At 36.9% G+C, this 13183-nt stretch overlaps 1 protein-coding gene across 1 annotated transcript in view; it reads right to left on the reverse strand.

Moving 5' to 3' along the window:
* The window catches only part of unc80 (unc80, NALCN channel complex subunit), a 1843891-nt gene that overhangs the window by 1656622 nt on the left and 174086 nt on the right, over nucleotides 1-13183 (reverse strand). Inside the window, exons 7-8 of the mRNA XM_090378420.1 lie at nucleotides 3849-4077; nucleotides 2092-2320 (exon numbers count right to left, since the gene is read on the reverse strand). Coding sequence (XP_090234546.1) covers nucleotides 2092-2320; nucleotides 3849-4077 — 458 coding nt within the window. The remainder of the gene's footprint in view (nucleotides 1-2091; nucleotides 2321-3848; nucleotides 4078-13183) is intronic.

Consider the following 13183-nt stretch of genomic DNA (forward strand, 5'->3'; position numbering starts at 1 on the left):
CAGGGAATGACCAGCACATATCCCAGGAGCAATGCTCCTATGGCCTTAGGAGCATTATCAACTAAGGCCATATTGTTCCGGGGATATGTGGTGGTCATTCCTTGACCTTTCCACATCCTCCTTTTTTGGTAGCTCATAGGCTCGAACCTCAGTCTAATCAAGAAGCACGTGCTACGCACTGCTGCTTCTACCCACCTGGCTACGGAGGTGCCACAAGTGGTTGACTGCAGGAACAAACTTTCATCTGTCGTTGCGGAAGTTGATAGCTTACATAGATCCAAGAAAGAAGTTGACAAACTTTTTGAGCAAATGAATAAGTGAAATAGGAAGGTTTTTTTTTGTGTGTGTGTGTGATGCTGTATAAGCTCACTTTCTTGCATCACATCTGGTGAGTATGGGCTTGGCACAACAGGGTCCTGCGCTGGATGTCATCTTTCTTCTCTTTCTTGGTGATTCCCTTGTACTTCTGTCTGTCTGTCTGTCTGTCTGTCTGTCTGTCTCTCTCTCTCTCTCTCTCTCTCTCTCTCTCTCTCTCTCTCTCTCTCTCTCTCCCTCAGAGTAATTCAGAAATATTTTTTTTTTTTGGCTGGTGCAGCATAAGCCTTGGGTTTCCTTGCACCATATGGCTAATAATAATAATATGCCATTACTAATTGCTAATGCCTGACACCATGCTTTCCAGGCTGCTGCATTTTCCAATAAAAGCAGTACACGGTTCAACTTCCCCTCTACCTACAGCTTTGTTTAATCTATTAGTCTGTGTACCCACGCCCCAAGTTAGCCATTTTCCGATCCACCAATTACTACCTCGATAGCATCAAGAAATATTCTAGCACCTGTTCTATTTAAGTTTATCCCATCATGGTAAAAACAGTCTCTCCTGTAAACAAATTTTCAAATACCGAAAATTCATGTACATTAATGCTTTTAAATATATACATATATTTTTTTTTTCTTTTTTTGTTTTTAAGTTTATCAACAAACATTAGAGCAGGATTACTGATAAAAATAAAAACAAAATTTTTGATTTCATTTTTAAAAATTTAAAATTTTAAAGAATCAAAAAACCATAGAAATAAAACCATATCATTATTTTTATTTTTTATTTGCGGTTATAACCACTTTCTGCTTATATATAAACACATTATGTATATCTTATTTTATTTGGTTTCATAAACTTCTGTACCCAAATTCCAGAGAATTTCTTAAATTTCAGCTTATGTAAGCCCACACCATGTTGAATCTTATTGAAAGAATACACCTCCTGACTAATTTCAAAACTACTATAAATAGAATAATGGTATTGTACTTGTAAAAACAGTTAATGGGTAGTATAATGTCTGTGTAGAGTTCCCAAGATAAAAGAATCTTTGGAACACTACACAGTTCCAAAGAAGCTGTACTTATACAGACATATTTTGTTGTTACGGCACTGAGTCTCACAAAAGTGTTAATACCAGGAGGATCATAAACAGGTTCTTCAATAATAAAAAATACAATAGTAAATTGCTGTACAAAAATAGAGTTCCTATATATGACTTTTGTATCAAATGCACTAGATTATAAATTTTGTATTCATGCCCCCCTATATTACTAACACATGTTAACTGCAAACTACTTATATACTATATGCTGAATCCATGGTTAGTGTGCAGCAAAACCCAACACATTAATTTTAAAAATAAGAGTTAGAGTAATAAATATAAATTACACTTCCACTCTCCCAAATATAATATATACACTATTATAATTTATTTTTAAATATGATTATAATTTATTTTTTCCTTTTCTCCCTAGGCTTCTCCAGAAAAAAATCACAACACACTCCAAGATACAAAGTCAGTGACCAGCGATAAAAACAAAAGGGACCATATTCATAAAAACTTAGTGGCAGCACTAATCTGAATGTTGTTATTTCTGGATGCTTGTAAACTGGTTAACTAGATGCTAGCTATCCAACATACCCCACACATTTGTTGAACTAAAAATTTTTTATGTTATCAACATAATTTTAAACTTAAGTTTCGAAATCATTATGTTCATAAAAGTATACATCATAATTCGAGAAAAAAAACAATTCTGAATACATACCACCTCCTCCAAGAAAAACATTTCCAAACTTTGTGTGACTCTGTTTACTCCTTCGCGATTTCATCAATGTACTTTTAACATATACATTGGTATTAAAACAAGGAACACTTGGATGTTGATAATGCCAGAGTGATTCCCAAATTTTGAGGCCATTTTCAAGTCGAAAGCTTGTTATAAAATCTGAGTGCTTAATGAAGTCTATCAGTGGTCCAAAAAGGTAAACAAACACCTAAAAATAAATAGCATATATATATATATATATATATTAGTAACAAGCCACATCATAAAAATATAATAAAAAAGAAGATACAAATAACTTTTATAAATAATCATTTTCCATGAAATCAAGCAAATCTAAAATAAAATTTTATTTCAGCTGCACAACTCAGTTATAAGAACTTTTTTTTTTAATATGATTATACAGTTGTTGATTTTGAGCAGGTTGCATGCCTAGAAAATGTGCTCTTTTTTATATGATTATACAGTCGTTGATTTGGAGCAGGTTGCATGCCTAGAAAATGTGCTCTTTTTTATTTGATTATACAGTTGTTGATTTGGAGCAGGTTGCATGCCTAGAAAATGTGCTCTAAGTCAAAATTAATTTTCCTAGAGAACAATGCTTAATGTGAAACTTTTTATTGATGTGACTAAGTTTTCACCAGCTATTTTCAATGATAAAATAAATAAAAAATACTTAAAATATTAATTAATATTATTATATATTATATTAATAATATATATTAATCATATAATAATTAATAATGTATTAATTAATATTTTAATATTTTAAAAATATTAAAGGATGGAATATAAAATCAAATGAGCAAAAATATTCAGAGACAATGTACGTATATCAGGCACATAGACTAACCAGCCAACATCCTTTTCTCTGTGTACAAAACAAGAAGTAAAACTATCAAGAGCACATTCTAAGTGCTGATCAAAGTAAATCAAACTGACAGAAGTTGAGAACTTAAGTGTAGCACAAGAAATGTTGATACATTTGTATCATCAATGAAACTGAACTATTAGATGAACTTTATTTAAAGTTGTAGGTTCTATTCTTCTACTTCCTTGGTGCTATAATGAATTTTAATGGATAAACTTTTCCATTTAAAAAATAATTATTGATAGCGATCAAAAGGGAATCTCATACTAGAAGAATACTAAAAACTCACACTGATGTAATTCTAACTGATAATGTAAATTTATAAGTGTTATTGTGTTTGGTATATAAAAGACATCAAGCGTGCCAGCTGGATGGTTAAAAATGTTTTCAAAAATATCCAAATTTACTGAGTGACTAAAATAAACTCAAAACTAGTTGACGAGAAGCAATAAAAGAAGAAACAATGTGAACACATCTAAATGAAATAAATGTGTTCGTTATGAGAGAAATTAAACACAATGATGTTTCTTTAAATTAAAAAGCTTCTCTTCAAAGATTCCTATTGTGAAGGGTAGCACTGACTGCTAACAGACATCTAGCTGTTCCTGTAGATTATAAAACCTGGATGGTGTAAATTATGGTTTCTAATGGTCATTTATAAACACGATTTTCCAAAGTAATGTAAAAATCAATGGGTGAGCAACAGCAATAACTGCATGATTCAACTTCCTCATGTTGAGGCCTGCTACTTTGCTAATGACGAATTTTGTGTTTCGTGGAAAAAGCAGCAAGTTTTAAACATGGATGGCTGAATTTTGATAGCTGCTGTTTTATCTCTTTTAACATCAAAATAATGATCAAAATTTACCTGAATACTTGTAAGGGGAAACAAATAATGAGATGATGGATGAATGATACCCTGTTCCATCTCTGCATCAGCACATTCTTCAGCTGCATCCAACATGATCCAGTGAAGAGTATATAAAAGTTTTGTTTCAGCAGAACCAAGTTTATCTAAGCATCTGTCTTTGCGATGATAAAGAAGTGCAGCACAGCAATGCATAACATAAGGAAGGGCCGCTTGTACTAATTGCCACCTGAAAAAGAAAAAAAAAAAAATCATAAGAAGGAGTAAATGTACCTTCATAATAATGAATGGCAAACTCAACTAATAATGAAATGAACAGATAAATTATTGTCAGAAATAAATAATTATTCCTAAAGATAATGTCTACCTATATATATTTTGAAGAAAGGACCAAACAGAAAAAATTTTTAAAAATTACTGCTAAAATTGTTTATTGTCCAATCCTGGTTTAATACACCTATCAGCTGCAGTAACAGAAATGAGTTGAAATCTGAAGTATGAAAAGCCTCCATAAATTTTGTTTTTATCTATTAATATCATTCTGGCCAAAATCTATTCGTCTGAGTCACACAATAACAAAAAGTCCTTTAGACATAGTTTTGAAGAGAGAAAAAAAAAAAAAAAAAAAAAAAGACTCCCAAGGGAAGAAAAAATCTAGTAAGAAAAACATCTGATAAGAAAAGAAAAGTTGTTAATTTTTCATCAAAGATTCATCACAAATACATTTCTAATTCTTACTGCTAGCAAAAAGCTTCCATAAATACAAGAATTTTCTGCTTAGCACTTTTAATTGGGGCTGTAAAAGTACAAGACTAAAAAATCTAGATTTAAGTGATAAGAGATTTATCCATAGGAGATAATATTAATATTTTAGTTGGTTGGCATGACCAGTATTTCTAACTGATTTTAAGGAACCATTTCTCTATATAACAATATTAAATATAGCAGAAACATTTAAACCTTCAAATATAAATTATGAAAATAAAATTCTTAAAAACTAAACTTAAAATTATAGAACCTTATGTACACTGTATTTACATTATTTACAATAACTACACAGTAAATTTATAGTTATGACTTAAGGTACTGTTGGTATAACCATATATTGAAATATAGCAAAAGCTTAATAGTTCAGTATCTAAATGGTTTAAGGAGTAGGTACTGAACTATTAATCTTTTGCTATATTTCAATTTACAATAACTACTTGCAAAACTATTAATTTTCAAAGTGCTCAAAACTATCGATGTAGTGTAAATGTAGCATAAGTGCTTTTATTTATGATGTTGTTTAGTATCCAATGATAAGTTTTTCTGATACTTTTCATTTTCAACGTTTTCAACTTCTTCATGTTATTACCATACAGGGGCTCACATCTGGTGACTATGGGCTTGGCACACCCAGGGTCCTGAGCTGGATATCATCATCATTCTTCTCTTTTTTGGTAATTCCCTTCTACTTCTAATTCTTGTTCTCTCTCTCTCTCTTTCTCTCTCAGGGTAATTCAGAATTTTTTTTTTTTTTAGCTGGTGCAGCATAAGCCTCGGGCTTCCTTGCACCATATGCTAATAATAATAATAATAAATAATTACAGGCCGAAATACAGGCCAATCACATGCCTCCCAACGATGTACAAGATCCTGACCTACATAACTAAGAAGATATCAGCCCACTTAGAAAGTCAGAACATAACGGCTGAATAACAGAAAGGATGCAAGTAGAGGAGAAAAGGATGCAAGGGGCAATTAACCAAAGATGCCGCAGTTATGGAGAAGGCCTTCAAGAATCACTGCAGCCTATACACGGCCTACATCAATTACCGCAAGGCCTTCGACTCCGTACCTCATAGCTGGCTAATAGAGACCCTGAAGATCTACAAGGTCAATCCGATAGTGAAAAACTTCCTAGGAGCAACAATGGCAAAATGGAGTACCACAATTAAGGTCGAGAACATCACAACCAGGCCAATCCCCTTTAGAAGAGGAATCTTTCAGGGAGATGCTCTGAGCTCACTATGGTTCTGTCTAGCACTAAACCAACTATCCACCATGCTCAACGGCAGCAAGTATGGATATAACCTCAAAGAAGGAAGAAAGAACCTGTACACCCTCACCCACCTGATATACATGGAAGACATCAAGCTCTACGCGGCAACCGAGAAGCAACTCCAGCAACAACTCCGGATCACTGAAGGATTCAGCAAGGACATCAGGATGGAATTTGGTCTAGAAAAATGCAAGACCCACACACCAGGGAAAATTAGTTGGCCGAAACTACCAACAGCTGACTGGTAAAGAGATCAAAGCTATGACAGAAGGAGAGACCTACAAATACCTAGGAATGATGCAGGCTCAGCAGTTAGAGCACAAGGAAATCAAGAAGTGCCTGACCGAAAAATATCATCAGAGACTCAGAAGCCTGCTAAAAGCTAAATTGAATGGAGGGAACACAGTTAAAGCCATAAACGCCTATGCAGCTCCAGTACTAGCATACACATTCAGGGTCATAGATTGGACTAACACCGAGCTAGAAGATATCGTGCGAAAGACGAGGACAATGATGACCAAGAGTCACCAACACCACCCGAAGTCAGCAGTGGAGAGAATAACAATACCTCAGAAAGAGAGAGGGAGGAAGGGGCCTGACAGACCTGAGAGAACAACAGAAAACAGCAATATTTAACCTGAAGGATTACTTCGAGAACAACACAGCACCACTCCACCAGGCCAAAAGGAAGATAGATAAGTTTGTTTGTTATTTGGTTTTTAGGAGCATTAGCAACTAAGGCCATATTGCTCCGGGATATGCGGTGGTCATTCCCTGACCTTTCCGCATTCTCCGTATTTGGTGGTGACGGGCTCGAACCCCGGTCTAATCAAGAAGCGTGTGCTATGCACTGCTGCTGCTGCTCCTAGATAGATAAGTGGTATACCCCACTCAACCTAAGCAAGGAAACCCTTCCTGCCCAGACAGTACAAAAAACAAAGTTAGAAAGATGAGCGAAGAAGATACTCCATGGCAAACACTACAATGACCTCCATCAAGATCACATCGACACACTATTGCTTCGAATGCATGGCTCACAAGTAGGAAGCTCTTCCCCGAGATTGAAGGATTCATGCTGGCCATCCAATACGAGGTAATCAACACCAGAAACTATAGAAAATACATCGCAAAGGAGCCCGGAATGTCAGATAACACATGTTGAAGATGCCACCTGGCCTCAGAAATGATACAACACATCACCGTGGGGTGCAAGGTGATCATCCAGACTGAGTACACTCATAGACACAACCAGGAAGCCAGAATAATACATCAGAAGCTAGTGAGGAAATACCAGTTGACCAAAGAAAGTGTACCATACTATAAGTATGAACCCCGGGCAGTATTAGAGACACGAACCCACAAGCTGTACTGGGATCGCGCCATAATAACGGATAAGACCATCCCGCACAACAGACCGGACATAACCCTTGTGGAAAAGATGGAAAAGGCTACCTACCTGATTGACATAGCGGTGCCGAACACTAGCAATGTCCAGAAAACCCATAAGGAAAAAATTAGGATGTACACGAACATGAGACATGAGATCAAGGAGATGTGACATATGCAAGAAGTATCAACCATCCCAATCATCATGTCAACCACCGGTATGGTACCAAACATTCTACATATCAGTTTAGCAGCAATAGGCAATCCTGAACACCTGTAGGATAGTCAGAGATTTCCTCGACCGCCAGTAACACCAAACATTACAACCACCCTGTGTACTTGGTAGAAGTACCCGTCATGGAGTGGAACCCCCCAATCAGAGAGAAATAATATAAGAGCAACAACAATAATAATAACCAGGCCAATCCCCATCAGGAGAGGAATCTTTCATGGAGATGCCCTGAGCCCATTGTGGTTCTGTCTAGCACTTAACCCACTATCTACCATGCTCAACAGTAGCAAGTACGGATATAACTTCAAAAGAGGATGGAAGAACCTGTATACCCTCACCCCCCTGATGTATATGGATGACATCAAACTCTACGCGGGAACCGAGAAGCACCTTCAGCAACTACTCCAGATCACCAAAGAATTCAGCAAGGATATTAGGATGGAATTTGGTCTTGAAAAATGCAAGACCCATGGATTGCGTCAGGGAAAATTAGTCAACCAGAACTACCAGCTGCAGAGTGGTAAAGAGATTGAAGCCATGGCAGAGGCCTACAAATACTCAGGGATGATGCAGGCTCAGCAGTTACAGCACAAGGAAATTAAGGCCTGCCTGACCGAAAATTACCATCAGAGACTCAGAAGCCTGCTGAAAGCAAAGCTGAACAGAGGGAACACATTTAAAGCCATAAACACCTATGCAGTCCCAGTGCTAACATACTTCTTCGGGGTCATCAGTTAGCATTAGTAGAGGCATATGATGCAAGAAAGAAAGCTTATGCAGCATCAGTCAAAAAAAAAAAAAACACTCCCATTTCACCCATTCATTCGAAATACCTGTCCAGCTGAGCCTTAAATTTATTTAGGCTATCAACTTCCACAACAAGGGAATGGAAGTCTGTTCCACCTGCTGGCTAAAGGCAAATTTCCGCACATCTATCCTACATCTCAATTTGAATTTATGCCCTCTCAGGTGATTATTCTGAGCAAGAGGAAGAATCCCATCAGCATTGAGCATGCTCAATCCATCCAAACACCTCTATCAGATCACTTCACTGATGCCTAGTCTCCAGACACTGTAATTTGCAAAACTTAAGCCTTTCTTTGTAAGAGTACCCCTTTGTTCCATTCATTAATCTTGTTGCCCTTCTCTGTACTTGTTCCAACAGCTGTACATCCTTTTTTGAAATGAGGCCTTCAGACCTGTATACAGTACTCAAGGTGTGGCCTTACCATTGCCAAGGGAATGATCACCTCCTTATCCGTGCTAGAAAAATTCCTGTATATCAATGACAAGATACCATGAGCTACTCTTGCAGCCCGTCTGCACTGCTCAGAAAACTTCATATCCGCCTGCACAATTACCCCCAGGTCCTTTTCATTCTCTACCACTGTCAGTGTAGTACCACAGAGTTGATACGTTGCGCTGGGGTTACTGTTTCCCATATGTAGTACTTTACATTTGTCAATGTTAAACTTCATTTGCCACCTCTCAGCCCATCTGCTCAACCTTTCCAGATCCTGTTGCAGCAGCATACTGTCAGTAGTGTCCTTAACAACCCTGTCAATCTTTGTATCATCTGCAAACTTGGACATTAAGCTTGATATGCCATCATCAATATCATTTATAAATACAGAAAACAACAATGGATCCAACACTGATCCCTGAGGGACTCCACTAATAACCTTAGTCCGTGATGAGCAGTGTCCATTGATTACCACTCTCTTGTCTTCTTCCCCTCAACCATCCCTTTATCCATAGCAGCAATTTGCCTCCAATGCCACACTGCTCCAATTTGTGCAGCAGTCTTCCATGTGCAATAGTATCAAAAGCCGTTCTAAGATCCAAATATATAATATCAAAGTTATTCCCTGCATCTAGTTCTTTTGTGACTGCATCATAGTATCCAATCAAATTGATCAGGCAAGACTTTCCCTTAACATAGCTTGGACTAACACCGAGCTGGAGGATATCATGAGAAAGACAAGGACAATGATGACCAAGAGCCGCCAACACCACCCGAGAGCTGCAGTAGAGAGACTGACAATTGCCCAGGAAGAAGGAGGAAGGGGCCTGATAGAGGTCATTGAGCAACAGAAGACAGCGATAGTATACCTGATTGACATAGCGGTGCCGAACTCTAACAATGTCCAGAAAACCCATGAGGAAAAAATTAGGAAGTACACGAACCTGAGACATGAGATCAAGGAGATGTGGCATATGCAAGAAGTATCAACCATCTCAATCATCGTGTGAACCACCGGTATGGTACCAAAGATCCTACATAACAGCCTAGAAGCAATAGGTCTCCCAGCAAACACCTACAAGGAACTCCAGAAAGTCGCAATCCTGAACACCTGTAGGACTGTCAGAGAGTTCCTCGACCAACAGTAACATCACACATAACAACCACGCTGTGTACTTGGTAGCAATACCCATCACGAGGTGGAACCCGCAATCAGGGAGAAATAATATAAGAGCAGCAATAATAATAATAATAATATTAGCAGTAGCTGAATAACTTTGAATCCATAATTTTTTTTTTACTTGAACATACCAACAAGGGTAAAGGGAAGATATTTTTAACTCTTGTAAAGGTGACTACAATTGTCTCAGACAGTTTTTAAATTCTATACAATGGGACAAACTGATGATTACCATCAGTAAATTCTAAATGAAAAGCATTCAAGAAATTAATCATAGAAGCTACTAGGCTTTTTATACCAATTAAGAAATACTGTTCAAGGTTTAGGACCAAATGGATGTCAGATGAACTAATGAGACTCGTGGCAGACAAAAAAAAATACACGGTATGTATATAAATTATCAGGCAACACAGAAACCTAGGTAAATAGGTATGCATATAAATTATCAATAATAGAAGCCTATGTGTAGGTATAAAGTACTTTGCAATCAAGTCACAAAGGGGGGTAGGCAAGCAAAGGAATATTACAAGAAATCTTATGCAAAGAAAAACAGCAAAGAGCTCTTTATTTATGTAAACACTAAAAAGAATGGGATGAATCAAATTGGTCCACTTGATATCAATGGTTTAACTGTTGATGATCCTGTCTCAGGTTGCTGACAAACTGAATGAGTATTTTGCATCTACATTCACATATGAGGAATTCTTTAGGGAAATGGAAGCCAGCAGTTTATCAAACTCTAACCAAAGTCAAATAATTTTTTAATAACTGAGAGGAAAGTGGAAGAGAAATTGTTGAAGATAAACATAAGAAAGGCACTTATGATGGATAGATTCTATCCAGTTATATTAAGGGAGGGAGCAAACAAAGCTTGTATACCCTTAGCCATAATTATGAGAGCACTGTTGCATTCAGGAGAAGTCCCTGTGGACTGGAGTAATTACAGACCTGTTAGTTTAACTTCTGTTCCAGGGAAAAGAATGGAGTCACTGGTTAAATAAGTAATGCAGAATCATCTAGACAAGACTGCAGTTGTAGTTCAGATACAGCATAGGTTTGTTGAGGGAAAATCTTGTCTGACCAATATGACTGGATAATATAATGAAGTCACAAAAGAACTGGATAAAAATATAATTCTGATATCATATACTTGGATTTTATGAAAGCTTTTGATACTGTTGCACATAAAATACTGTTTCTGTACAAATTGGAGTTGAAGCAGCGTGCCATTAAGGGCAAGTTACTGCTATGGATAAAGGGATGGTTGAATGGGAGAAGACAGAAAATGGTAATTAATGGACACTGCTCTTCATGGATGTTATTAGTGGAGTTCTCCAGGGTTCAGTGTTGTTGGGCCCAATGTAATTTTCTACATTAATCAGTGATATTGATGAAGGCAAATCAAGTTGTCCAAGTTTGCAGATGATTCAAAGGTTGGCAAGGTGATCAATGACAGTGATTACAGTGTGCTACTGCAACAGGATGTAGAAAAATTACACAGATGAACTGAGAAATGGCAACTTCAGTTTAACATTGACAAATGCAGAGAACTGTATACGGACAGCAGTAACCCCAGAGTAACTCTGTACAACTGTGTGATACTACATTCAGGGCAGTGGAAAATGAAAAGAGCTGGAAGTAACTGTGCAGTCAGTTATGAAGTTCTCTAACCAGTACAGACAGGGTGCCAGGACAGCTCATGGGGTTTTATCAATGATATACAAGAAATTTGCCAGCAGGGATACGGAGGTGATTATTCCATTGTATAAAACAATGGTCAAGCCACATCTTGAGTACTGAAGACAAGTCTGGATGCATTTTAGGAAGGATGTACAGCTGCCAGAATGAGTACAGAGAATGGCAATGAGATTGGAGAGTGGAACAAAGGGGTGGTCTTACAAAGAAAGGCTTCCGTTCTGCTAACTGTAACATCTGGAGACTAGGTATCTGCAATATAATCTGATTGATGTGTTTAAGGCTTTTAATGGATTGTGCAATCTCAACACTAACGGGATTCTTTCTCTTACCCAGACTGTGAAAATAAGGAGCATAAATTCAAATTGAGGAAGGACAGTTGCAGAATAGGTATGTGAAAATTTGTCTTTGGCCAGCGGGTGGGTCAGACAAACTGTTGGAGGGAATTGATGGGAAGTGTTTTTTTTTTTTTGTTTTTTTTTGGCTGATGTTGTATAAGCTTACTTTTTTTGCATCATTTGCCATTACTAATGCTAATTCTAATTTAATTTAGCCTGTATATTTAAGGAAGGAAGGGAGGGAGGGAGGAGCTGTAAAGAAGGAAAGATGGAAGGAGGTTATGGATGTAGTCAGCTATGTTATCAGCTGTCTTATTAAATTTCTTATAAGTATATATTACAAGAATTTCATAGGCTAACTTTCCAAATCAATTTCATATTTTTAGTTTGATTATCAATTTAATTTCTACTGAAATAGAATTATTAATAAAATGTCTAATATATTGATTCTATGAATAATGGACAAAAAAAGTATTAGTAGTGGCAAATGTTGCATGCTTATACAGCACAGCGACAACTAAAAAAAAAAAACTGTCCCACTTCATCTTTTCATCCCCTTTAATAATATGTCTAATTCTTCCTTAATATGAGGAGCTTTAAAACTTTCCAGATAGTGACTGGAACATATGGTTTGTCACTCACATAGTAGCAAGAGTTTTGTGGATTTTATTAGATGAATATTTTCTGGAACAGCAAGTCAGAGAGGCAATGTGAGAAAGTAATATTCTTGATCTGATATTAGCAGTGACCCTTCATGCATTAGGAGTCTGCAGATAAATGACCCACTAGGTGGCAGTGATCATAGTTAACTAATGTGGGATTTACTTAAAGATGTAACTACTGTCAAGGGCAAAGGGAAGGGCTTCAGCTTTTGCAAAGTTGCTTACGTTGGTCACAGAGTAGAAACAGGTTCATGTAAAAATTCTATGCAGTGAGATCAACTGTTGAAGTTACCAACAGCAAATTCTAAATGCAAAGCATTCAGAGATGCAATTATAGAAACTACTAACCTTTTATACCGATTATGGGATACTATTCAAGGCTTGGACCTAAATGGATGTCAAATGCATTGATGAGCCTTGTGGCAGAGAAGAACATGTGGGATGAATATAATTATCAGGTGATACAGAAGCCTACATTATGTACAAAATAGTCTGCAATAACGTCACAAAGGAGGTTAGGCAAGCTAAGGCAGACTATGAGAAGACTCTGGCAAA

This window comes from Mastigoproctus giganteus, chromosome 7 (genome assembly GCF_048544385.1).
Source record: "Mastigoproctus giganteus isolate SK-2022 chromosome 7, ASM4854438v1, whole genome shotgun sequence".
Lineage (NCBI taxonomy): Eukaryota > Metazoa > Arthropoda > Arachnida > Uropygi > Thelyphonidae > Mastigoproctus > Mastigoproctus giganteus.